A 27,667-nucleotide genomic window follows, 5' to 3' on the forward strand; every position below is an offset into this window, starting at 1 on the left:
CAATCTGTGTGGTTGGTAATTTTATGCACCAGTGCTCAGCAGCCCAGATGCAAGAGCCAAGAAGAAGAATGGTTTTAACTGAACTTAGGCAGGTGTGATTAAGGAATGGTGGGCAAGAGAGTTAATACGGGGAAAAGAACAATTTAAAGGATGACTCGTGGGGATTCCATGTTTGATAGAGAAATGATGACTAAGGGGAAGCTTGAGGGCAGAATAGAGAACGCAGGGGTTTGATGGAGTTAAAGAGCATTGTGCAGAAGTGAACTGGGAAAGGCAGAAAGACAAGGGGTGATCCATCAGAGTGGGTGTGTTAATTTATGACTTCAGAGGTGGAGCGGTACCAGTAATGACACATCATGGGTGTCTGAAGTACAGTGGGAATGAGGTCAGTAAGAGGGTGGTAATAAGGCGCTTCTAGGATTTGAGATGGCTGGTCCAGATTAATGATGGAGGACTGGAGGTAGGGAATACTGTGAGTCTAGCACTAGAGTCTCCAATGAGAGAGGAAGGAGTGAGGGCAAGAAAAGACAAGGGCAAGGATGGAGTAAACACTGATGAGTGCATGATAATTCTCTAATGAATGCATGAATTGAATAAGTGAGTGAATGAATGAATCAACTCAGCCCAATCTGGTACATTCTGGGAATATTTAGCCTGAGATGCCAGAGGAAACACTGGGCTCAGAGAAGGCAAGTTACTGGGAGTGTACGGGTTTCAGGTTATCATAAGACTTAAACATAGACAATGCTTTCCTGCATATATCTGAGAGGCTGTTTGAGCCTGCTAGACCTTCACAGGTTCAATGCAATAGCCACTAACCCCTTCTGGCTACTAAGCACTCGAAATGTAGCTGGTCTGAATTGAGAGGTGCTGTCCACATAAAACACATGCTGGATTTCAAAAACTGACTACAAAAGAATTTTTTTTAAGAGAACATAAAATATCTCATTTCTAAATATTGATGACCTGTTGACACGGTAATTATTTTTGGATCTACGGGGCTAAATATATTATTAAAATTAATATCACCTACATTTTTTTATTTTAATTTTTATCCGAGGCTACTAGAAAATATTAAATTACCTATGTGGTTCACATCGTATTTCTCTTGAGCAACACTGATCTAGGCCTTGGTCAGTAGCCTCTGCAATCCCTAAGGAAGCATTATGCTACCTTGTATAGTCAACCAGTGAATTAATAAAGGCAGCCATTGAATTTGGCATAAGTAAAATTGGAAACCTCAAGCGCTTACATTTTCTATATACAGGAAATTTGCCTCTAAAAGGACATTTTTAACTTCCTCAAAGTTAAACATTTTAACTTGCTCCATTAGATAGGTCTGCACTCTTGAAACCACTCTGTGACAGTGGACACAGATGCTTATCATTGCCGCTGTTACCACAGTCTGGGTGAACTGGAGGGCTCATCGGTCTCTCAGAATATTTCTGACATCATGAGGCTGCAGATGGTGCAGGTTATATTTGTAATTTTCCTTTGACTGAGGAAGCCTAAGGCTGCACTTCTCCAGGCCAAGTCTCCTTGGAACCTACAGCGACGGCTTGCTGAACAATGCCACATTACAGTTGGAAGGGCCCTTGTTTCTGCCAGGGACTGTAGAAGATGACACTACATTATCGGTAGCCAGAGCTGTTTTTGGCCTACGCTAAAAGATACATAACAGTAAACACCGAGAGTTTACCCTTGGCAGGGCACGGGGAGGGCACCAAGGCTCCAAAAGGTTACATAACCTAAGGAGTTCCATGGGTAGTGAGTGGCCGAGCCAGGATCTGAACTCAGGTGGTCTAACTTCAAAGCTTGTGATCCTCACATCATCCTACATTTTCCAATAGAGCTGATTATGGATCAGGAAACAAAAAGAGGGCAGCCTTGCTTAATTGGTCTCAGCAAAAGCCTCTGAACAAACATGGTGTCAATTAGCCTGACGCACTTTACCCAGACATGTGGTGAACAGCCTAGTTGAGGCTGGGTCCTTCAGCAAAGGTTCCCAAAATGTACAGACACCAGAATAACCTGGTCCGGGTTCAAGGGCCCCGCCTCAGACCTGATAGAGCCTAGGAAGTAGGGCCTAGAAATTTTTAAGAAAATTTTCAAGTGACTAAGGAAACCCTAATTTCACAAAGTGTTAAAAGTAGTCTCTAGAGAAATACTTTGACTTAGGATCTGATTTGGAACTTGTACTTTTGGGTAACTATTGGGGCAAAATGGAAAGCAAGAACAAGGAAGGCATATTTAAGTCACATCAAAGGAGTGGGCCTGACTCTTGGGGATCCTTGGGTAGGTAACATTTGTGCATTAGTTTCCAAAAGGTTTCCCAACCTTCAGATTGCCCTAGGGGCATCTGCTTCATGGGAGACCCCAGCAGGAGCACTCTTGCCTGAAGGCAGCCACTTCTCTGGAGCTAAGGGAAAATGGAGGGAAGGCCACAATCCTGACTGTTTCCTTCTTCCTCCTCTTAGCCTTTCAGTGTTATGATGTACTCAGCTGGTCCTGGATCCGGTGACTCCCCGGAGGGCTTCCCCGAACAATCAAAGCTCCAGCCACAAACTGGAAATTGTGCAGCTCAGACACTGGGCACTGAAATTGGTAATACATGCAATCCTTCCTTCTTCCGAGTGTGGTTAGGTCAGAAGACTGTGAGTGAGGGAATGCGGGAGAGGAGAGACTCAAAGAGGTCTTCGGGTAGCACAGAATTACTACAAGATCTGGCCTTTGTGTAGTAACACATTCTTTGTTTAGTTTACAAAGATTTGTTTCATCCCTACTAGATGCCTGACACTGTTGCAGGCACTAGAGAAATACCTCAGTGAAATCCAACCAACCAGACTTGGTCCCTGCCCTTGTGAAAGTTTCCACCTCACTCTTGACTCCCATACCAATGGATCACCCTCTTTTTTCTAGATTAGGTAAAAAGAGGACCCATTTGGAACAGGATGAGGAAGGTGTGGACTCATTTAGTGAGATAACTGATAATGCACTGGGGAAGACGGTAGAGTCAGGAAAAAAAGAAATATGGAGAACTCGCTCTCTCCTTTCCCTGGGCTGACAAGTGTGAGAAGACAGAAACCAGGGCTGGGTGAAGCCTTAGAGCACGGGTCCCCAAACTAGGGCCCGCGGGCCGCATGTGGCCCCCTGAGGCCATTTATCCGGCCCCGCTGCACTTTCAGAACGGGCACCTCTTTCATTGGTGGTCAGTGAGAGGAGCATATTTCCCATTGAAATACTGGTCAGTTTGTTGATTTAAATTTACTTGTTCTTTATTTTAAATATTGTATTTGTTCCCATTTTGTTTTTTTACTTTAAAATAAGATATGTGCAGTGTGCATAGGGATTTGTTCATAGTTTTTTTATAGTCCAGCCCTCCAACAGTCTGAGGGACAGTGAACTGGCCCCCTGTGTAAAAAGTTTGGGGACCCCTGCCTTAGAGAAACCTGGCCCTCATTTTACAGAGGAGCACACTGAGGGGCGGTCCCCGCGTTAAGCGGCAGAAGTGGGAATACAGTCATGTCCTTTGAAGAATCTACTTTGTAGCCACCAGCAAGGCGCTTAATTTAAAACTCTTGCTCTTGAAGGGCCTCCTGAAACCAGGCCTTTGTCATGGCAACAGGCCCCCGCCCCGCCCCGCCCCTCTCCGCTGGCGCTACGGTCCTAATAAAGTTGTTGTTGAAGCTCAGCGGGACCACGTGAGCCGCCCGGGGGGCGGAGTCGGAGGCGGGGCGAGTCCGGGGCGGGGCCAAGCTTGGGGAGATCTGACGGCCTGGTGAAAAGGAGGGGTGGGTTCAGGCGCGGCGGGCCGGCCATGATCGCGTCCTGCCTGTGTTACCTGCTGCTGCCGGTCGCGCGCCTCTTCCGCGTCCTCTCAGGTACTGGCCCCGCGTCCTGACAGGCGGGAGCCAGGCCCGGGCAGGCCCCGCGGGGCTGAGGCGGCGTGCGGTGCGGCGGGCCTCCCGACCACCTTCCCTGGCAGTGCCCAGCTGTCGGAAAGCAGCCCTCGACCTGGTGCCCGTCCTGGAGTCCAGAAGGCCCAGGTCTGGCCGACGACCCTCGTGGTTGGCCCCCTGCTCACGCTGGTGGCGTTGGGCCACAGTTAACGTGGAGGAGGCTGGGCAAGGGGCAGAAGCCAACCCCTTCCCGGCTCGGCCCGCTCGCTGAGTCACTGCCCTGGGGGTCGGAGGGTTGGCAGCCCCGGGGGAAGGCGCATGCCCGGATTCTCCGTGGGTAGGGGTCAGGGTCAGTGGGCTAAAGACCTGGACGTACCTGTCTTCCCCAGGGTTATCTCCACACTCACCTTTCCCAGCCTCCTCTCAGTGGGGGCTTTGGTTGAAAACGTGATCAGAATTGAGAGCCGCATGTGAAACAGCTTAGAAGTAGCCTCTTGTGCGCTTGGAGATGTAGTGGGATGCAGGCAATGCCCAGTGGATACTTTAGAGAGAGAAGAGAGAGTTATTCTTTGACTTTTCATGATTCATCTGCCCTTTTCGCTCCTGGGTTTGTTTTTGGTTTTTTTTTCCCAAGGCTCTTAGAGGATCAGCAAGTCTCAGCAATCCTCTCTGGCCAAGCAGGGGGCAGGACAGGCCAACAAGTACTTTCTTAGAAATAAGTGGCCCAGCTATGCATTCTGAGCTTTTCCTTTCTGGAACTTTACACAATGTAGGTGTGCGATTTATACTTACATTGCATGATATATGTATACTTCATATAAAAGGTTTGTTTGGTGCCGGCTGCTGGAATGCAAGCTCCAGGAGGGCAGGGCCATGTCCGTTTTGCTTACTGGGCCTCTAGTGCTAGCACACTGCCCAGAATACAGTAGACAATTTAGGAATGGCTCCCATTGTGTACATACTTCTGAGGTGAGAAACTCCGCAGAACTAATTGTTTTCTGAGAACTAAGGCATATTCCTTTAACCATGTTGCTGTCATTTCTTCAACTCTTTCAATGTCCATAATGGTAGCCTTAGTGACAATACTGGTCCAGAGATTTCTAGACAAAGAATTTTAGGGACCTCAGAGGGAGGGTCACTTACTTCCCTTACCGGCTCATCCCCCACATACCCATTAAAGTAGTCTCATCTGTTTTAACTTGGTGCGTTTGGTTTCTTTCTTTTTTTTTTTTTAAGCAAGAGAGAGAGACAGAATCAGGAAGGGAGAGAGATGGGAAGCATCAACTCATAGTTGACAGCACTTTAGTACTTCATTGATTGCTTCTCATACATGCCTCGATAGGGGTGAAAAGGGAGTCCAGCTCAAGCCAGCAACCTTGGGCTTCAAACCATTGACCTTTGGGCTCAGGACAGTGACCATGGGATTATGTCCACGATCCTATGCTCTAACCAGCGACCCCGCCCTCAAGCTGGATGAACCCGCGCTCAAGCTGGGACCTTGGGGTTTCAAACCTGGGTCCTCAGTGTCCCTGGTCAGTCCTCTGTTCATTGCATCACCACCTAGTCAGGCTATACATTTGGTTTCTACAGATTTTTTTTATTTATTTATTTATTTTTTTTGTATTTTTTTTTCTTAAGTTGGAAACAGGGAGGCAGTCAGACAGACTCCCGCATGTGCCCAACCGGGATCCACCCAGCACGCCCACTAGGAGGCGATGCTCTGCCCATCCGGGGTGTCGCTCTGTTGCAACCAGAGCCATTCTAGCGCCTGAGGCAGAGACCACGGAGCCATCCTCAGTGTCCGGGCCAACTTTGCTCCAATGGAGCCTCAGCTGCGGGAGGGGAAGAGAGAGACAGAGAGGAAGGAGAGGGGGAGGGGTGGAGAAGCAGATGGGCGCTTCTCCTGTGTGCCCTGGCCGGGAATCGAACCCGGGACTCCTGAACGCCAGGCCAACGCTCTACCACTGAGCAAACCGGCCAGGGCCCAGATTTTTTTTTTTTAAATAAAAGAATTCTGCTGCTAAAAAACAATCTACCGCCACCAACAAAAACCTGCTAAATTTGGAAACCAGTAACAGCACAAGGATAAATCAAAGAGCCCCTGCCATCTGGTTTACATAGAGGATGTTTCAAGGGACAGGGAATTCGCAAGTCCCTGATACTAAAGCCAGCAACCCAGACCTTGAGTTTAAAGCAGAGTTTTTCCAGTCTCAGCACTACTGACATTTGGGCCTAGATAATTTGTTGTGGTGCTGTCCTTTGCACTGTAAGATGTTCAGCAGTATCCTTATCCTCTAACCACTAGATGCCAGTAGTATCCCCACAGCTGTGACAACCACAGTGTCTCCAGACTAGGCCAAATGTCCTCTAAGAGTAAAAATCACCACTGGTTTTGAAAACCACTGTTAAATCCACAGAGGCCATAAGATAGTGTGAACATTTGAACTATTCTGACATATTTTTTTTGCCTTAAAATAAAAAACAGCTGATAAAATAAATCTGGTGATTGAGGGTCAGCATCATGCATGCCACTTGTCCTGTGCCAGAAATGATTTAGTGATTAGGGTGTGTTTGCTTGCAGCAAAGCGGTGTGCATGGAGTTTGGGGCTCTAATGTTAGTGGTTTCCCCACCTGCTTTCCTGCCTGTTGGCTGTCATTTGTGGCAGCTGCAGCAGAAAGACAGCTGTCTCTTGCTGTCACTTTTTGGCACCTTCTGATTATGTTATAGAATGGGAAAGCTAATATAAAGTTTGTGAAGATTTATGAATAGTATAAACAGTTTTGAGAAGAGGGCCAAGGGCCTTTATTAAGAAGTAAATTGAATAGATTTTAAGACACCTTTCTTGGCTACTTTAGGACTTTTTCTTTTGGAATGTATTCATAGATTGGGGGATTTATAGAACTAGAAAAACTGGATATTATCTAATTCAAATTTCCCGTGTCCCCATTTTACAGTCAAGACTGAGTTCATCTCACTAGGGACATTATCCAAGGTCACATAGTTTTGTTAATTTCAGCAGTAGGCCATAACTCACAGTTCTAATTCATGGTCAAAGTCTTGTTCCAATGTAATGTGGCTCTTAGAGCCTGGGTGTTGATGTTTCATAGGAGTCTTAATCTCTAGATAAAGAGGTGTGGTTATATGTGACTATCTCTCCTAGATTATGTGGGCCAGCCATTCTTTTATTCCCACACTGAATATTTATCAGATCCTTATCATATAAATTAGTTAATAGCCTGACCTGTGGTGGCGCAGTGGATAAAGCGTCAACCTGGAAACACTGAGGTTGCTGGTTCGAAACCCTGGGCTTGCCTGGTCAAGGCGCATATGGGAGTTGATGCTTCCTGCTCCTCCCCCCTTCTCTCTCTCTCTCTCTCCTCTCTATAATGAATAAATAAAAAAATCTAAGAAAAAGAAATTAAATTAGTTAATACTTGTCAGGCTCTTAGAACAGTGCCTGCTATATAGTGAGCCCTTTGCTCTGGTGATGATGAAGTTCCAAGCACTAAAATGTGATGGAACAAGGTTGAGCAAGGTGAATATGATTCTTACTTCTGGGGAATTCCCATTCTAGTTGGGATGTGGTAGGGCGGTACTGTCTTCTTACCACATGGTATTTTGGCTTTCTCCTTAGATGCCTTCTTTGCATGTCGAAAAAATGCCCTCCAGGCGAAGAGCTCGTCCTCCCAGGTAGAAGAGAGCTTTGCCATGGCCCCTCAAGTTCTGGACCAGGAAGAGTGTGAGGGCCTGCTGCAGCAGTGGCCAGAAGAAGGGTCGAGCCACGTGTGCTCAACTTTGAGCCAGGGTCCGCTAGTAGATAAGGCACTAGCCCAGAGCAGCCTGGCACTCCTGATGGATAATCCTGGAGAACAGGATGCGACATCAGAGGACAAGTGGTCCAGCAGGCAGCTGAGTGACCTGCAAGCAGCAGAGAACCTGGAGGAGCCTTCTCCTGGAGTCCTAGGAGAAGAGCCACTGCCAGAGGTTGAAGACCCAGTGTGGGCAGCTGTCCCCATGCAGACAGGCCCTCAGTATACAGACTGTGCTGTCCTCCCAATGGGTTTCCTGGCTGCAGAGCAGTGGGAAGAGGACCCTGCTGTGGTTGCCTGGAGAATAGCCCCTGAGCCTGTGCCCGAGGCAGAGGCTCCCACCTGGTCCTTCGATAGCCTGGGGCAGTTGCAGCTTCCCCCAGTGGAAATTCCTTATCATGGTGAGTCTGACAGCTGGCTGAGAGAGCCAGGCTAGCAGGGTAGCCTGGGTGTCAGCAGAGCCATTGCTGAAGAAGAGTCTCTCTGGGGAGCTCAGCCACTGCATTCTTTGTTTTCCTGAGCCTCTTGCAGTGTCAGATCTAAAAGATCTTAGAAATCATCTCATCTAGCCCTATGTTCTTCTAGATGAAATAACCCTGGTGCAGAGAGGTAGCCAGACCTGCCTAAAGTCACATAACTAGATCGTGGCAGAACAGAGCAGACCCTATTTCTGCTTCTCCATACTGTTGTTTCCCTGGAGGTGAGCTAAGGGCTTCCTGGGAGGAGGGGTGGGGGCTCCACTCTGCCTCAAGCAGAATAACTCGTTTTTGTTTTTTTAATTTAGTGAGAGGAGGGGAGACAGAGACAGACTCCCCCACCCCGACTGGGATCCACCCAGCAAGCCCACTAGGGGGCGATGCTCAGCCCCTCTGGGGTCTTTGCTCCATTGTAACGGAGCCATTTTTTAGTGCCTGAGGCGGAGGCTGTAGAGCCATCCTCAGTGCCTGAGGCTGACTTTCTCTAATTGAGCCATGGCTGCAGGAAGAGAGGAGAAGAGAGAGAGAGAGAGAGAGAGAGAGAGAGAGAGAGAGAGAGAGAGAAAGAGGAAGGAGAGGGGGAGGGGTGGAGAAGCAGATGGGCACTTCTCCTGTGTGCCCTGGCCGGGAATTGAACCCGGGACTCCTGCACGCCAGGCTGATGCTCTACCACTGAGCCAAGTGGCCAGGGCCAGAATAACTCCAGTTTTATCTGTGGTACATATTAGGCTTTCATTAAAATTTGAAGAATGAGTTCTATGGCTCAAATAGGTTTGAAATTCACTGTGCAGCTCACTCATGCTTTAAGGGAGATGGAGGACATGTGGTTCTCACCCTACAAACTTTTCTATATTTAGAGGTTAGAAAACACCCAAGGCAGGCCCTGGCTTGAGTGTTGGCCTAGCATATGGATGTCCCGGTTTTGATTCCCAGTCAGGGCACACAGGAGAAGCTACCATCTGCTTCTCCCCCCCCCCTCCCCCTCTTCTCCTCCCGCAGCCAGTGCTCATTTGATTCTAGTGTGGCCCTGGGTGCTGAGGATAGCTCAGTTGGTCCAAGTGTCAGCCTTAGAGGCTTAAAATAGCTTGGTAGTCGAGCATCAGCTCCAGACGGGGTTGCCGGGTAGGTCCCCGTTGGGGCACATGTGGGAGTCAGCCTCACTGTCTCCCCTCCTCTCATCTGAGAAAAAGAAACCACCCATGGCCGAGATTGAACCTCAAGTGACTATTAAGCACATTCATCTGAGTGATTCCCTAGAGACCAATGAATTTGTCACAAGTGAGAAATTGTTAGCCTGTATTTATTGAGCAGGTACTAGGTGCTAGGTATTAGGGAATACAGCGGTGAACAGGCTAAGATTGTCTCTGGCTTTATGGAGATTACTGTCTAGTCTGATAATGTCCTTAGAATTCTGCTCAGATTGCCACAGGGAGAGATGGGTGACTCAGAAGATGAGAAAAGGAACTTGAGACACAACATCACTGAGTCAGGAGTGGAGACGGTAGGGCCTGTGAGTAACAGGTCCTTGCCGTGGACCTCTTCTTCCCAACCCCTTTGCAGAAATCTTGTGGCGAGAATGGGAGGATTTCTCCACTCAGCTAGATGCTCAGGGCCTGGAGGCAGGGGACGGCCCTCAGTTCCAGTTCACTCTGATGTCCTATAACATCCTGGCCCAGGACCTGATGCAGCAGAGCTCTGAGCTGTATCTGCATTGCCATCCGGATATCCTCAATTGGAACTATCGCTTTGCAAATCTCATACAGGAATTCCAGCACTGGGACCCTGATGTGAGTGAAGGGATGGGGCAGTGTCATTTGCTTTGGACGTGGGCTGTTTCCCAGTGCTCCTTAGAAAATGAGTGCGTTCCCATAGTTGTTCGTATGATTGGAGTCCTTCCTGGGGCTGGAGCTTGCCTGCCTGCAGTAAATGAGTCTTGGCAGAGGCAGAGAAGACTCTCCCTAGGTGCAGTTTCTAGCACCTTGATGCAGTGAGGGAGACTCGAAGGACTCAAGGAATGGCAAAACCCAGTGTTGCGTCTGCTCTTCTCAGGTTAACCCTGGGCCTGTTCTTGCTGGGCCGGCTCTCTAGGAAGGGTCAGCCGTGTGGGGGAGTTTCAGTGTGACCCTGCCTGAGACCCACAGCAGCTTCCCCCCTGGCCACAGTGCCTGCTCCTGGGGTGGGAGTCACATTCAGCACTCCAGGCGCTGTGAAGTGATCAGTTTCCCTGTCATTTCCCAGATCCTGTGTCTCCAGGAAGTCCAGGAAAATCATTACTGGGAGCAGCTGGAGCCCTCTCTGCGAATGATGGGTAATGCAGCTCCCTGGCATGTTTGCTAGTCTTTGTTTCTATAGCCCTGTCTGTCTGTCCTGAGGACACCATCTTTCTCTGTCGTCTCAGTAAACCCTCGGTCTCGCCTGTGAGCTAGCTCCTTCTTATGTGGGTGAGAATGTCGAGTTCTACAGTTTTAAAGCAATTGTACTTATGTCACCATTTAATCCTTGAAGCAACCAACACTGTGAGGCTATTTTCATTCCCAGTTTACAGTGAGGAAACTGAGGTTCTCAAAATTTCTGTGACTTGCTCCGGGTCACAAAGCTACAAAGCTAGTAGGTTGTGGAGCTAGGACTCCCACTGGTCTGACTCTAGATTCCATGCTTTGGCTATCAACTTATATTGGTTCATACCTTCTGCCCTTCCCCTGAGAGCCTCTTAGTCATCTGGTTGAAGTTGTAAGGGAGCCTCGCAGAAGCAGGGACTCGGCAAGAGCAAGGGCTCATTACTGAGCAGCAGGAGCAATGCCCTGTGTGCACACCTGCCTGTGTCACCGCCGCTGGCTGGAGGGAGTCAGGGTTCAAGGACTCTGACCCATCTCCTTGGCGGGTGTTCCTTGCAGGCTTTACCTGTTTCTACAAGAGGAGGACCGGGTGTAAGACGGATGGCTGTGCTGTCTGCTACAAGCCCACGAGGTTCCGTCTGCTCTGCGCCAGCCCCGTGGAGTACTTCCGGCCTGGCCTGGAGCTCCTCAATCGGGACAACGTGGGCTTAGTGTTGCTGCTGCAGCCACTAGTCCCAGAAGGCCTGGGGCGAGTCTCGGTGGCCCCACTGTGTGTGGCAAACACCCACATCCTGTACAACCCACGCCGGGGTGATGTCAAGCTGGCTCAGATGGCCATTCTCCTGGCTGAAGTGGACAAGGTGGCCAGGTTGTCAGATGGCAGCCACTGCCCCATCATCTTGTGTGGGGACCTGAACTCCGTCCCTAATTCACCTCTCTACAACTTCATCAGGGACGGAGAGCTCCAGTACCATGGGATGCCGGCCTGGAAGGTGAACGGGGCAGGCCCCTGGGGGTGGGCCACGGCCTGGGCAGAGATTCCGGTGTTGGCGTCAGTGCTGCCTCTGCGGCAGGGACCCAGTCACCCCTGTCCTGCTTTCTTGTACCCAAAGCCTGGGAGTTAGGGACTCGTGAGTGCCTTTGGCATATTGGAATCCTTTCAGCTTTTATCGTCAATTTCTTTTTAGTTTATAAGTAATACATAAGGATATCCTTTCAAGAATTCAAGTGTCATAAAATCAGGCAAAAGCCCCTTTTTATTACTTACATTCCTACCCCAACCCCCTTAGAGTCAAGTAATAACTGTTTAAAGTTTGGTGGTATTTTTCCAGATCATTTTCTGTGTATTTATAGTGATATCTATGTTCCTGTGACAATGTAATTATAATTCACATTTATTAAGCTGTGTGGTAGGTACTATTTTAAGCACTTTACAAGTATTCATTAATTTTCACAATTTCTATTGTTGCCTCAATTTTAAAAATAAGGAAACTCAGGTACAGAAGATTAGTAATTTGCTTACTCTGGATCATGCAGGTCATTGTGGTGGAGCCAGGATTTGAAACTGGATGACCTGACCCCAGAGCTCTCGCCCTCCAATACTCTGCTGTGCCTGCTTCTAACAGCTGATACATAATCTAGTGTGTGTGTGTTTATAAACCTGACATAATACTGTGTATTTCATTTTGTAGCTTTTTTTTTTTACTTATCAATGGATCTAATTCTTTTAACTGCTGAATGTTGATAGTAGTATAGATATCTCATAGTTTATCATAGTTTATTTAGCTGTGCTGTTGGGCATTCAGCTTGTGCTAATTTTTTGTCACTTAATCTCTCTGTTCCTCTGTTTTGTTTCGAGTGATCCATCTATCTTATTGCTTAATTCTTGGCAAGCCACACTGGAGAAAGGACCTAGAATGACTGAATTATTGTCAAGCACCTTGGGCTTTTATTTTAATGAGGTTGCTCAAGTGCCAACAATGTCCAGCTTGCCATGTGTCTATCGCTGCTCTTCCCAGCACCGATTAGCTCATGTCTTGCACAGAGTTGGCATTTAAATATTTGTTGCTAAAAAATAAAGGGCATTTTGCTACACACATTGGAGATGTGCAGATGACTGATGTTGCTGAATGTTTCCCCTACTATGTTCTGTCCCATCCCAAGCTGCTTATTGACTTTGACCGAGGATGTTGATGTAAATATGGTAAAGTGCTTTGGTGCATTTCCCATTTGGTTCAACCCTGTGGTTTCCCAATAATCCACCTTGGGAAAGATGCTATCCCTTGATCCAGAGAATCCAAAGATCAGGATAAACCTTTTCCCGTTGCACATTAAAGCCCCTGAAAGTTGTATTCTCTGTGGGGAATTGTGAAGATTTACCTGAAGTAAAAGTTAGGGGATCCATTTCTATTTATTCTCTCTCTCTCTCTCTCTTTTTGTGTGACAGAGACAGAGAGAGGTACAGATAGGGACAGACAGACAGGAAGGGAAGGGAGAGAGATGAGAAGCATCAATTCTTCATTGCAGCACCTTAGTTGTTCATTGATTGCTTTCTCATATGTTCCTTGACCCGGGGCTACAGCAGACTGAGTGACCCTTTGTTCAAGCCAGTGACCTTGGGTTCAAGCTGGTGAGCACTGAGCTCAAACCAGATGAGCCCACGCTCAAGCCAGCGACCTGGGGGTTTTGAACCTGGGTCCTCCGCATTCCAATCCGACGCTCTATCCACTGCGCCACCACCTGGTCAGGCCCATGTTCTATTCTCTTTGACTCACATATCTCACTCTTACCCCTCATTTCTGTCTGATGGACATTTCAGTGTTTCTAGTAAAAATATGATTTTAATTAGCTTCTTATTTTTAACCTTCCCCTAAGACATACAGTTTGCTCAGTGGTCAGCAAACTCATTAGTCAACAGAGCCAAATATCAACAGTACAACAATTGAAATTTCTTTTAAGACCCAAATTTTTAAACCTAAACTACATAGGTAGGTACATTCCTTATCGAGGTAGCGCCCGCACGTGGTATTTTGTGGAAGAGCCACACTCAAGGGGCCAAAGAGCCGCATGTGGCTCGTGAGCCGCAGTTTGCTGACCCGGGGATTTGCTTATTATATAATGTATGTAGTATATGACTGTGTGTGTATGCTTATCTGTATGTCCCCAAAATGGGCTGTTTTCTTTCTCCACCTTGATTTCCTCATTCCCACCTGCTCTTTCCTTGTAGGTATCTGGACAGGAAGACTTCTCCCATCAGCTTTACCAGAGGAAGCTGCAGGCCCCACTGTGGCCCAGCGCCCTGGGCATCACTGATTGCTGTCAGTACGTCACCTTCTGTCATCCCAAGAGATCAAGTGAGCATGTGCCATGTTCTTGGTTGGCTGTACTTCCATGCCCATTTTGGGAGAAGGAAGTTATTTTGTTTTTCTCACTGTCCTCATGGTCACCAATGATGTGGACAACTTGAAATTACAACCATTGGAAAATCTCCTTGTCGTCTGAGCCAGACTTCCTCTGTGTGTGTCCCTATGCTGGAAACTTCTTGCTATTCATGAGGTCTCAGCGTGTGGCTCCCCTTCCTTCCCTTTACCATATGGTTTTTCCTGGTTTACAGAGAGACGGAAGTATAGCCGGGACTTCCTGCTGCGTTTTCGCTTCTGCAGCATCGCCTGCCAGCGGCCAGCGGGACTGGTTTTTGCGGAAGGAGTGACAGACACTAAGCCAGGTAATGGGACCTAAGCTTGATTTCTTGGGTTTTTTTTCCTCTTTACCCCTGGTATTTGTCAAGTGTGTGATTTCATAGTCTTTCCTGGGTATAGTTCGTAGAGGTCAGTTTCTAATAATAACTGTGCTTAGAAGGAAGGTCAGTGAAGTTTCGTGGCCATATGCATGCATGGATGTGCAGTGTCATGAGAACATGGACCAGGAATTGAGACCTGGGTTCTAACCGGCTGAGACCGTGAGTAAGCCGCTTAACATCGTTAGGCTTAAGTTGTTACTGTGGACAGTATACATGGGAGAGAAGATAGACATGATAGGGCTTTGACGATCAAAAGGTGACATTATTCCTACTGAAAATATCCAGATTGAACGTAGCAGAGTATACTCAACATTCGAAATCACTCCAGAGCAACAAGGAAAATGGAAAAAAGAAATGTAAACTCCATCATTTAGAAAACAGGTAGATCTGGAGCACAAGTGGAAGGGCGTGAGAAGCACTGGAGACCGTGCAGGGGGCTGGAGGGGGTATGGGGAGACTTATCTGTGAGGCCGGCTGGATCTCAGAAAGAACCGGCAGACTGCACTTCTCCAAGGGGAGGAGTGTACCTTGCCACACAAAGCCAAAATCCTTGTTTCATCAGTAAGAAAAGGATACACAGGTTGTGATAGGACATTGTCTCAACCTGTTCTAGTCCTGAGAGGCAGTAGATAGAAGACTGATTGAGGAATGGAGCCATGTTTGCATGAGGCAGTCTGAGTGGTGGGCGCTATGCAGAGCTAGCTCCATGTCCTGTGGCTGGGGAGAAGTAAAAATTTAAAGAACTTATACACACCCTGTGTCAAAAGGAGAATTTCTGTTACTTGGGATGCATATTTTATTCTTCTCTTATCTAAACTTTGTAAAAATAACTGGTAGAGAAACTTCAACTAATTTAAAGCTGGGCTGCCCCAGAGAAACCAGCGCGAGATCTGTACTAGAATACTACAGGAAGAAAAGGTAAAAGGCATAGGAAAAATAAAAGGCCGATAAAGAATACTTACTTCAAAAATGAAAATTCTTGCCATGGAGCATATGAAAATTATAATTATTTTTCTATGTATAAAAAATGAAGCAATTGCCTTTATAAAATAAGAGCACAAAAATAAAATCATTGCCTTTTAAAAATAAGTTCAGACACATGACGAGACATCAGAAGATGAACTGTAAGCTGCAGAGCTGGGGAAAGAGACGGAATAAAAATTTAAAAATCACATAAAATGAGGACAAAATTGGATGCAGCACAAGAAAGAATAGGTATTACTGAAAACAAGACAAAAAATAGGCCAAGGAGGGAAAAAGCAAGATAAAAAGGAAGTTAAAAGATAAAGAGACATAGAGAAAAACTGACAGCAGTGGAAGATAAGGCGATTCAACATATAATTGGAGTTCACAAAGAAAAAAATCCACATAACAGCACAAAAGGAATATTTCAAGGTGTGATTCAGGGAAGATTGTTCAAAGATGGAAAATCTGAATCTTCAGATTCACAGGACATGCATGTCTCAGTAGAAAATGACATAGGAGAAGCAACACTGAGACATCCCAGGGAAGTCACTAGAAGTCAAAGACAGAAGAACCCTTTAGGCAGTTGAACCAAAAAGAATGGGTGCCAAAATTAAAGGTAAATATAATCAGGTTGGTTTCAGACTTTTTTTTTTTTTTTTTTTTTTTGTACTTTTCTGAAGCTGGAAACAGGGAGGCAGTCAGACAGACTCCCGCATGTGCCCGACCGGGATCCACCCGGCACGCCCACCAGGGGGCGATGCTCTGCCCCTCCGGGGCATCGCTCTGTCGCAACCAGAGCCACTCTAGTGTCTGGGGCAGAGGCCAAGGAGCCATCCCCAGCACCCAGGCCATCTTTGCTCCAATGGAGCTTCGGCTGCGGGAGGGGAAGAGAGAGACAGAGAAGAAGGAGAGGGGGAGGGGTGGAGAAGCAGATGGGAGCTTCTCCTGTGTGCCCTGGCCGGGAATCGAACCTGGGACGTACACACACCAGGCCGACGCTCTAGCACTGAGCCAACAGGCCAGGGCTGGTCTCAGACTTCTTAACATTAATGTTCAACTCTAGAAGACAAGGGAACAAGGCTTCTAGAAAAGAAGGTATAGCTCAAGGATTTTATAATCAATGGAAAGCCTTTCTTGAAAAGATGCTGGAAGACTAACAAGACAACCAAGCAATGACTGGACACAACTATAGTAAATGGACTGGTGGTAAGAATGAATTTATATTTTTCTTTTAGGAATTTAATTTAAGTTGGCAGTTTGCACAGAGCAGCGAACATTTCAATGGCTCAGTTTTTTCTTTTAATTGCAAAGGAAAATGTATTATTACAACTGTGGCAGTATGTAATAATGGTGATGATGATGATGATGATGGCTACCATGCATTGAGCGATGCGGTTGTGCCTAGAACTGGGATCGTGCTTGTACCAGTTGGGCTCAGTCAGGGAAGCAGTGGCTCAGTGTTTTAAGATTATGAAATCCTAAAGTTAAACGTAGTACGATCCCACATAAGTAATTTCATGTTAAGAATACATTTTTTTTTAAATCAGTGCCCCATACTTGAAACATAAAATAAACATTTCAGTTTAATAACAAAATTAAACCCCCAAACCTTTCAAATACATACTGACAGTCAGTATGTAAGTAGAATCATTATATAGGGGGAGACTACCCAGTTCACTAACAATGTAAAATAATAGCAGTATTTTAAAAATTGAGATTAAATTTGGGTAAACACACCCACTCTCCACATACTGTGAACATGCCCTTCTATTTATTTAGTACTGTGACCTAGGGCTGAACAGTTTCCTGATGAATCTCTTTTAAAGACTCCAGATCTGCCTGAGCAGGTGGTGGCTCAGTGGATAGAGCATCAACATGAGATGCTGAGGACCCCGGTTCAGAACCTTGAGGTCGCTGGCTTGAGCGCAGGCTCACCAGCTTGAGTGTGGGGTTGCCAGCTTGAGCGTGGGATCATAGACATGACCCATGGTTGCTGGCTTGAGCAAGGGGTCACTGGCTCAGCTGGAGCCCCCTGGTCAAGGCACATATGAGAAAGCAATCAGTGAACAACTAAGGTTTTGCAACAAGAAGTTGATGCTTCTTATCTCTCTCCGTGTCTGCCCCTGTCTGTCTCTCTCTCTCTCTCTCGCTAAAAAAACAAACAAAACTCCAGACCTAAAAACCCACCACCATTTTAGACCATGAGTAAAAGACTTAAGTGCAGTACGGTGAGATCATAGTGTGTGATCTTTTTTTCTAGAGGGTATGTTTAGCTGTCTTACCAGATAGTATTTCCAGTCCCATACCAGAGTCATCCAACCCACTATGTCCATCAGAACTTGTCACTTAACTGTGACATTGACTTTATTTCTTTTTTTAATTTAGAAATTACATTTAATGGGGGTGGCGTTGATCAATAAGAGTGCATAGGTTTCAGATGAACAACTCTATAGCATTTGCCCTATTGATTGTGTGCCACTGACTTGAATGAGAAGCATCTGAGTTGCAAAGAAGCTGCAGTGCTAGGTAGTGATGGTCTCTTTCCCACAAGTTGACCTTACATTTCACTGGAGTGTTCTCCGTCACCCAGTTGTATAATAAAAACATTGTGATTTCATTCTCCCCAACTCTCTTGGTGAGGGAATAATTAATAAGAGGGGACTCTAAATTTTATTTTCCCCTTATATATTTTTTCTATTAATTATTTATCTCTCCAATATGGTTTACAAAGACTCTGAAAGGGGTTACTATGCTTTCTTTCTCATGAGTGCTTGCATGTTTACATGAACTCTGGAGCTTTGAACTTACATTGAACTCTTCAGGTCTTTTAACACTTAACCACAAACCATGTGCCCAATTAAGTGCATTACAGGAAGAAACAATTGATAATAGATGATTTTTGTAAACCACTACTTACAATCTGACCAGATGGTCATAGAGTAAAAGCTGTCTAATCAGTTTTTTAATGAGGGAAGTTCTAAATCCAGCTTTTCCTCTGGCCCATGCACGACACAACTTATTATCCCCTTCCCTAGTACTTGCAAAAGAACTTACTTGCTTGGCTTCCACTTACTTACTCGAGTGCTGACTGGGCCAAGAAGATGTGGCAGCTCATGTAGAGGCAGCTGTGGCCCACATTCTAGCACTGTCTATACTCTGTGCTGTCTCCACACAGGGCTGCATGGGTAGAGCCTGGGATTGAGTGAAACCACTTTCAGTGTACTGCTGTGTTATGAATATTTATGTTCCAAATAACATTGCATCAGCAATCACAAAATGAAACTTTAGGATTTAACAAGGAATAATACTGCGATAATAGTCAGAAAATAACTAATGCCTGACTGGTGGTGGCACAGTGGATAGATCGTTGACCTGGGATGCTGAGGACCCAAGTTTGAAGCCCTGAGGTTGCCAGCTTTAGTGAGGGCTCATTCAGCTTGAACATGGGGTCACCAGCTTGAGCATGGGATCATAGACATGACCTCATTGTCGCTGGCTTGATCCCAAGGTCACTGGCTTGAGCAAGGGGTCACTGGCTCAGCTGGAGCCCCCAAGTCAAGGCACGTACGAGAAAGCAATCAATGAACTGAAGTGCCACAACCTTTAGTTGATGCTTCTCATCTCTCTTTCTCTCTCTCTCTCTCTCTCTCAAATACATAAATAAAAATAAAAACTAATGGTAGAAGGTTTTAATTCATCTTTCTTACTCTGTAACAGATCAAGTAGATAAAAGATAATTAAGAATATAGAAGACTTAAATAACATGATATAAGGTAAATCTGATTGATACATATTAACCTTTCAACACTGAAAGCAGAGCAAAGGCACCTTTCTAAGTATCCATAAGAAATTCTTAAGAATTAACCATATAGTAGACTACCTAACAACCAACAAGTTTTAATAGTAGAAGTAGTATTGTCAACTTTCTCTGATCACACATGCAGTAAAAATAAAAATTAAAAACAAAATATTATCACTTGGACATTTAAAATATTTTAGATAACTTTTGGGTCAAAGGTATAATTTAAACTGAAACTACAGAATATCTAAAAAATAACAATAATAAAATACCATATATTTGTGGGATTATAGTTAAACAGTGTTCAGTAAAAAAAAAATCAGAATTATATAGAATATTTAGAATCATAGAATTATTTAATAAAAAATAATGAAAGTAAGTACTTTAGGCATCCAAGTTATGAAGTTGGAAAAAGAACAAACTAAAAGAAAGCAGAAGGAAAGAAGATAAAGATGAAAATAACTTAGAAGACAGAAAAATAGCAGAATAAACTTTAATAAGAGTTGGTGGTTTGGGCAAAAAACAGTTGTCAAATGGATAAGCCCATTCATTAACCTGTTTGAGGAGTAGGCAAAAGTATCCAAATGCGCAAGAATTGATAGGATTTTAAGGGTTGCTCAACTAAATGCAAAGAAATTGAAACTTAGTTGTATGTATTAATTTTAGAAAATGTAATTTACTAAAAATGATTGCTGGAGAGAGAGATAATCTAAATAGACTAATGACCACAAAGTTGGGGGGGGGGTTTAAAAAAGTTTCCAGAAATGCAGTCCCAGAAAAACACTAGGCTCAGACTAATAGGAGAATGTCATCAAACCTTTTAAAGAACTTGTAATTCCACTACTATTTAAATTGTTAGCACAGAGGAGGAAGGGGACCAAGTTATTTTAATGAAGCAAGTATTTTAACACCAACATCTGAAAATTACACAGAAAAAGAAAACTATAGACTAATAGTCTCCCTTATGAATATTGACACAAAAAATTACATAGAAGGTCAAGAAACAAAATCTAGCAGCACATTGAAAGAGCAATGTACCACGACCAAATGGAGTTGATCAGAAATATATAGTTTGATATTATAAAATCTATTACTATAATTAATCAGGCTAATAGATATATGAAATCTATTTAAATATATGAAAAGCATCCTCTAGATAGACATCAGAGACATTTGTTAAAATTCAGGTTCCATTCTAGATTAAAAAAAAAGATTCCTCTTAAATTAAAGGGAAAATATCTTGACGCCAGTATCTTAGTTGGAACATTTGTGGCAGTTAGGCTCTGAGACTGCAAGGAGTGGGAGTGTATCTGTTGTGGGTCTGAAAATAAAAGCGTATCTCAGCTCCAGAAATCAGGATTTTCCTTAAAGAAAACACACTAGTTGCAAAGTCAGCAACAAGACAAGGCTGATCACTATCATTATTCAACTGAGTTCATAGATGCCAGCCAACATAATCAGAAGTATAAAATAGAAACATAGGTAAGAAAATAGAAGTGAAGAGTGGAAAGGAGGGGTAAATTATCACTGTCAATATCATTCTATAACTGGTGGTCCAAGAGAATCAACTAACAACTATTATAAGCATTAAGATAATTCTGGAAAGTAGCTGGGTACAATACTAATATACAGAAAGGCATAGTATTCATATATAAAAAGGACATATTAAGAGCCCTGGCCGGTTGGCTCAGTGGTAGAGCATCGGCCTGGCGTGCGGAGGTCCCGGGTTCGACTCCCGGCCAGGGCACACAGGAGAAGTGCCCATCTGCTTCTCAACCCCTCCCCCTCTCCTTCCTCTTTGTCTCTCTCTTCCCCTCCCGCAGCCGAGGCTCCATTGGAGCAAAGATGGCCTGGGCCCTGGGGATGGCTCCTTGGCCTCTACCCCAGGTGCTAGAGTGGCTCTGGTCGCAACAGAGCGACTCTCCAGAGGGGCAGAGCGTCGCCCCCTGGTGGGCGTGCCGGGTGGATCCCGGTCGGGCGCATGCGGGAATCTGTCTGTCTCTTCCCGTTTCTAGCTTCAGAAAAATACAGAAAAAAAAAAAAAAAAAAAAAAAAGGGACATATTAAGAGATACAATGAAAAAACTATAACAGCAACAAAATTTAAAAAACAATGCCTGACCTGTGGTGGCACAGTGGATAAAGCATCGACCTGGAAATGCTGAGGTCGCCGATTCGAAACCCTGGGCTTGCCTGGTCAAGGCACATATAGGAGTTGATGCTTCCAGCTCCTCCCCCCCTTCTCTCTCTCTGTCTCTCCTCTCTCTCTCTCTGTCTCTCTCTCTCCTCTAAAAAAATGAATAAATAATAAAATAAAATAAAATAAAAAACAAATTAACAGGGAAATATAAGGTATAAAAAGCAATATTTCTTCATCTAAATTACCAAAATCATTGGCATAAAGTTGTAACATTCCCTTATCCTTTTTAAAAAAGAGCTTTCTTGAGCCTGACCAGGCGGTGGCATAGTGCAGTGGTCGCCAACCTTTTTTGGGTTACAGACCAGTTTAATGTCAGAAAATATTTTCATGGACTGGCCTTTAGGGTGGGACGGATAAATGTATCATGTGACCGAGACAAGCGTCAAGAGTGAGTCTTAGACTGATGTAACAGAGGGAATCTGGTCATTTTTTAAAAATAAAACATTCAGATTTAAATATAAATAAATGGAAATAATGTAAGTTATTTATTCTTTCTCTATGGACCAGTACCAAATAGTCCACGGACCGGTACCAGTCCGCGGCCCAGGGATTAGGGATCACTGGTGTAGTGGATAGAGTGTTGGCCTGGGACACTGTTTACAAATACACACGCACCAGCTTGAGCATGGGGTCACTGGCTTGAGCGTGGAATCATAGACATGACTCCAAGGTCGCTGGCTTGAAGCCCAAGGTCGCTGGCTTGAGCAAGGGGTCACTGGCTCAGCTGGAGCCCCCCAACCCCCATCAAGGCACATAGTAGAAAGCAATCAGTGAACAACTAAGATGCTGCAATGAATTACTGCTTCTCATCTCTCTCTTCATCCTGTCTGTGTGTCCCTGTCTGTCTCTCTTTCTCTCTCTCCTGCTAAAAAATAAAAATAAAAAGCTTTATTATATAAGATTAAATTTACATGCCACGAAATTCACCTATTTAAAGTGTACAAGTCAGTGACTTTTAGTATATTCAGAGTTGTACAACCACCACTAAAGTCATCATCCCCAAAAGGAACTCCATAGCCCTTAGCAGTCATTTTCATTCACTCTCCCCATCCCCTTATGAAAATCCAGTGACCATGGATGTATGGGCTTCTGGTCTATCCTTTGGCCAGAATCACACTGTCTTGATTATTTTAGCTTTGTATAAGTCTGAGAAAGAGAACTGTAAGACCTTTAACTTAGTTGTTGTTTTCATCATTAAGTATGATATTTGCTCTCTGGGATCCCTTTCATAGGACATGAATTGCATTCATGAGGGCTCCAGCCTCCTGTAGGCCTCACCCCTTCATACCATCACAGTACGGGGGTGGGGTAGGATTTTAATATATTTTGGAGAGACACAAACATTCTGTTCATAACACCCATTAATGTCAATAGGATCTGTAATAACATCCCATTTCTTTCTTGATACTGATAATGTGTGTCTTTTTCTTTGTATGTATGTATGTGTATAAGTATGTGTATGTGTCATGTGTATGTGCCACACACACACACAATGGATAGTGTGTGGTAGAAAGTCTCTGGAGGAATATACCAGGAATTTGGTACATTGGCTGCCTCTGGAGAGGCACAGGCCCTGGAGTGGGAGGGAGACTTCACTGATATTTTGATTTTTCTTCTCTACATTTTGATTTTTGTACCATGTGACTATATTACCTTTTAAAAATAAATGTATTTATTTATTTATTTTTGAGAGAGAGAGACAGGGACAGACAGACAGGAAGGGAGAGAGATGCTGCAACACATAGTTGCAGCACCTTAGTTGTTCGTTGATTGCTTTCTTCTAAGTGCCTTGACTGGAGGGCTCCAGCTGAGCCAGCAACCTTGGGCTCAAGCCTGCGAGCATGGGTCATGTCTGTCATCCCACACTCAAGCTTGCAACCCCACGCTCAAGCTGGTGAGCCTGCGCTGAAGCCAAATGGGCCCGAGCTCAAGCCGGCAACCTTGGGGTTTTGAACCTGGGTCCTTAGCATCCCAGGCTAATGCTTTATCCGCTGTGCCACCATGTGGTCAGGCGGAGAAATAAATGTAAGCTTTAGGAAAAGGTGCTGAGCCGAGAAAGCTCATGTCTGTGTTAGAGGTCTCTATCTGCCTTCCTGAGGCTCTGGACTTGGGTCCATTGTCTTCTTCCTCCCCTCCCCTCGTCTGCTCCTCTTTCCCTTCTGGAGCAATTCAGGCAAGGATCTGAGAAGGATTTCAGGGTACAGAGTCTGGCCCTGCTTCACTGTTGGCAAATGATAAGACGTCTTTCTGTCGGTCTCTACAGAACAACCTGCCGGCTGGGCCGAGCCTGTCCTCGAGGAAGACCCCCCTGAGCCTGAGCCGGCCTTCCCCAGGTGAGCCTCCCTCCGGTTCCGTCGGCTTGCTGCTCCTGCCTGTCGAGGTATGGGAAAGGTTCCTGTTGCTTGCCCGAAGCTAATTTAGGGAGTGTTTTTGCTGAGCTCTCCCTTCGGCCAGTACCTGCCGAGCTGATGGAGAGGTGTCCAGGTGCGCAGAGGCCCGAGGTGGCCCCCAGGTGCCTGCCGAGCTGATGGAGAGGTGTACAGGTGCGCAGAGGCCCGAGGTGGCCCCCAGGTGCCTGCCGAGCTGATGGAGAGGTGTACAGGTGCGCAGAGGCCCGAGGTGGCCCCCCAGGTACCTGCCGAGCTGATGGAGAGGTGTACAGGTGCGCAGAGGCCCGAGGTGGCCCCCAGGTGCCTGCCGAGCTGATGGAGAGGTGTACAGGTGCGCAGAGGCCCGAGGTGGCCCCCCAGGTGCCTGCCGAGCTGATGGAGAGGTGTACAGGTGCGCAGAGGCCCGAGGTGGCCCCCAGGTGCCTGCCGAGCTGATGGAGAGGTGTACAGGTGCGCAGAGGCCCGAGGTGGCCCCCAGGTGCCTGCCGAGCTGATGGAGAGGTGTACGGGTGCGCAGAGGCCCGAGGTGGCCCCTAGGTGCCTGCCGAGCTGATGGAGAGGTGTACGGGTGCGCAGAGGCCCGAGGTGGCCCCCAGGTGCTTGCAGATGGAAAGCCCACACACTCTTCCTCCAGGGAGCAGGGCCTCCCAGAGAGCGTGCTGCCCCAAGCTGGCGTCTGTTAGACAGATATGCTTCATTCGCTGTAGGAGGAGAGTCGGGGGTAAGGAGTGTCGGGGGACTGAGTAGGAATGTGTCTCTAGGCTCATTGTAGCTAAGACTATCAGCCTCTTATTAGCATGGGGAGGACTTTCTGTTGAGCCTGAGTTATTTGAGATCACTGAAAATATTTCATAAAACCCACAGAGAAAGCAACCTTGAGGAAAATTCAGTGTTTGCTGACTGAAACTGTCCCCCATCCCTGTAGGGCCGTGGGCACCGTCCAGCACTGCCTCCGCCTGACCTCGGTGTATACTCACTTCCTGCCCCAGCATGGTTGCCCAGAGGTCACCACCATGCCCTTGGGGGTTGGAACGACAGTGGATTACATCTTCTTCTCAGCTGAGCCCTGTGAGAATGGGCACAGAACTGGTAAGCCTGGTGGGTCCTGGGTTCCTAGAAGCCACCCCCACGAGTCCCTGGAACAGCTAGGGGTAGGTCTGTCAGGCATTCTGTGCATGGCCTGGGCTGCTGGACGTGACCAGCCAGAGAGCAGACTTCATACCTGCCTAGCACTGGTCATCCTTCTCATACTTCCCTTCAGCACTCGTCTGCCTTCTCTGCTTACCCTCGCAGTATCAGGGAGAGGTGGGCAGCACAAGCTCTCTCCGGGCCTATTTTGGAAGTAAAAATAGAGCACTAGGAGGTCACTGGGTTTGTTCAGTGGCAGCTGGTTAATGAGGAACCTGGTTGGTTAGGGACCCTGCTGCCTGTCCTCTCACCTCACATTGGTGCTCTCAGTGCAGCAGTCTATCAGCCCCATGTCTGTTTGTTTAAAGCAGGTCTTTTAAAATGTTTAGATTGATTGCCTATGTTTAAAAATCAGATTTTTTATAGAAAATCTGGGTTTCCAGTTTACCACGGGCAATCAGAAGAGCTTGTAGGTAGGCCAGTCATATGCTCTGTTTTGCCTCAGTCTCCTGGACCCACCTGGCTTCACTCACTGAGACATCATGAGTATCTGGGGAGGGGAGGTCTCACTAGAGGCAGCAGGAGGAGCTGGGGGGTGCCAAGGGGGTGCAGCCTCCATCAGGCGCCCAGCCATGTAGCGTGCCTGCTTACTCACTGGCTTCCGCTTTGTGCCCCAGGTCGCAGGCTGTGTCGAGATGGAACTCTCAAGCTCCTGGGCCGTCTCTCCCTCCTCTCTGAACAGATTCTCTGGGCTGCCAATGGCCTACCCAACCCCTTCTGCTCTTCAGACCACCTCTGCCTGCTGGCCAGCTTCGGGATGGAAGTGACTGCCCCGTGACGGGGCCCCTGGGAAGAGAGCTTCTCTCCCAGAGCTCGCTGGGTCGGAGACTGCATATACCCCATGCTTCTGGAAACTTGGATCCAAGACACTTACAGCCCCTGCCTTCCCCTCCTGTCCCCTGTCCCCTGTTCCCGTGGTGGGTGTTCTCTGGGCCTGCTGAGGTTCTGCCTGTGGTCCCTCCCCCGCCCCAGCCTCTTCCTGGTCCTGTGCCACATACTTGGTGGCCCTGGGAGAGGTGGGAGGAGGGTGCCCCCTCCCTTCCATGTATCCAGCGCTCCCCCTTGATTTTTAATTACCAGGGTTGTAGGAGCTATTGATCTCATTGGTTATTTGCTTTCAGGCCATTTCTTGTGGTACCTTCTGACTGACCTTTTCCTTGCCAGGCACACACATGTGACATGTGTGTAGTATGTGTATACATCCTCTTGAGGTGGGACTGTTCTGCGCGGCCATGCCTGCCTCTGACCAGCCCACTTTCCACACTGGGGCTGCGGCCCAGGGGCGGGGCGGAGCGTGACCGGGGTCTGTGCTGCCAGGCAGCAGCACGGCACGGCCTTCTCCTCCTCTCCTCTGTGTTTCATCAGGTGTTCATCCTGCCAGCCGGGGCACCCTCATCATCTGAGCTCTGGGAACAGTGGATTGGGGCATGCGCTCCTGCCCCCAAGGCCTCTGAGCCTCTGGCCCGGAGCTGCCCACAGGCCCCCCACAGGCCCGAATGCTTTCTCTAGGGCGTGTCCCTGTCCCCAGGCTGCCCTGAGGAGGGCAAACGCTTGTGTGGGATCAGTGGGCGAGAGAGTGGTTTGAGGTTTAAAACTCTTTAAGGGTGAGGGACGAGAACCTTCAGGAAACAATTCGCTCACTGGACTCTGTAGCCCGCAGAACTGGGCACGTGTGGGAGGCCAGGAGGGGGAACGGTCAGGCTGGCTCTGCAGCTGCCTCAGCTGGGGCTCGGGACCTCAGGGACTCTCGTTCTCCTCCCGTCGCTCTACGGTGGCTGCCTCCCTCATTCCCTCCATCTTCTCCCTAGGAAAGCCTGCTAGTTAGCTCAGGCCTTGCCTGCCCAGCAGAAAGGTAGCCTTGGGCAGAGGTGCTTGAGGTGTTGCTCAGACCAGCAAGGCCCCGGTGGCTGTTTCTCTGCCCCACTCTCCTGGCACAGGGGTACCGTGGCCCGTTCAGGGGGCTTCCATGCCCCCACACGCCGCCTGCATGCCTTACTCTTTTGTTGCTGCGTGTGGCCTCGGTGCTGCTGGGCCAGTGCTCCCCACATCCTTAGCTCAGAGGAGCTGCCGGCCCTGGCAGATGCGACTTGCTGTAGCCCCACTTGGCCTCCTGAACAAGACAGGATAGCTGAGAAGCTGGAGGTAGGGACATTTAGCCGGGGCTTAATGGTCTCTTCCTTTTTTTTGAAAGCCAAAGACCTAGCTTGAATTCCTCTACTGGGTTTGTGGTTATAAACTTTCCACATCCGGGTCCTGGGAAATTTATCAGTGCGTGTGTATTTGTAAACAGTTTCCTGGGTACTGGGCACGTGCCTGTCTGAGCCCCAGGCCTGTCTGTCCATACCCCACTGTTCACTGTCTCTCCGGGCACCTCCTGAGATGGCTTCAGGTCAGTGCCCCCTTGTTTTCTAAGACTATGGCCCATCACTGTGCTCTGCCAGGAGGTGCAGTTTAAAAACCGCTGACGATGGCAGAGGGTAGGTAGCCCCATGGGTAATCTTTTTACTTTCTTGTTTGTTTCTGTTTTGGAAATGAAATGGGAATTTTAAGTGGTTAAATTCCCTTTTCCAAATAAAGGTTTACGCCCCCTGCCCCCATTGTTGGTTATTTTATTAGGCTCCTGCAGGGCACAGGGGAGAGAAGGCCTGGAGGAGGTGGGCGGAGGGGAAGAGGCTGATCCTAGGGTGGCGTCTCAAGTCCTGAATCGAGACCAGAGACAAGGACTGGAATCCCCCTCCGATCACTGAGGTGGAGCCCCACTGTTCTGGGCCTGGGTGAAGCCCCTGCCCGACTGCTGTTGGGGTA

At 47.1% G+C, this 27,667-nt stretch overlaps 1 protein-coding gene across 1 annotated transcript; it reads left to right on the plus strand.

Moving 5' to 3' along the window:
• Nucleotides 1-3,750: 3,750 nt before the first annotated feature.
• Nucleotides 3,751-26,018, plus strand: ANGEL1 (angel homolog 1). The gene is made up of 10 exons (XM_066388591.1): nt 3,751-3,881; nt 7,535-8,110; nt 9,746-9,972; nt 10,424-10,493; nt 11,080-11,513; nt 13,748-13,874; nt 14,135-14,245; nt 23,548-23,617; nt 24,600-24,763; nt 25,480-26,018. The coding sequence occupies exons 1-10, from the start codon at nt 3,818-3,820 to the stop codon at nt 25,638-25,640; spliced, it is 2,004 nt and encodes a 667-aa protein (XP_066244688.1). The 5' UTR covers nt 3,751-3,817; the 3' UTR covers nt 25,641-26,018.
• The last annotated feature ends 1,649 nt before the right edge of the window (nt 26,019-27,667 follow it).

The sequence above is a fragment of the Saccopteryx leptura genome, chromosome 6 (assembly GCF_036850995.1).
Source record: "Saccopteryx leptura isolate mSacLep1 chromosome 6, mSacLep1_pri_phased_curated, whole genome shotgun sequence".
NCBI classification, from domain to species: Eukaryota; Metazoa; Chordata; class Mammalia; order Chiroptera; family Emballonuridae; genus Saccopteryx; species Saccopteryx leptura.

Bases quoted from the DNA above. Each gene is read 5' to 3' on its own strand.
- ANGEL1 (XM_066388591.1), top strand. From the start codon at position 3,818: ATGATCGCGTCCTGCCTGTGTTACCTGCTGCTGCCGGTCGCGCGCCTC. The intron at 8,111-9,745 runs GTGAGTCTGACA...ACCCCTTTGCAG, and splicing joins AGTGGAAATTCCTTATCATG to AAATCTTGTGGCGAGAATGG. The intron at 10,494-11,079 runs GTAATGCAGCTC...TGTTCCTTGCAG, and splicing joins GCCCTCTCTGCGAATGATGG to GCTTTACCTGTTTCTACAAG.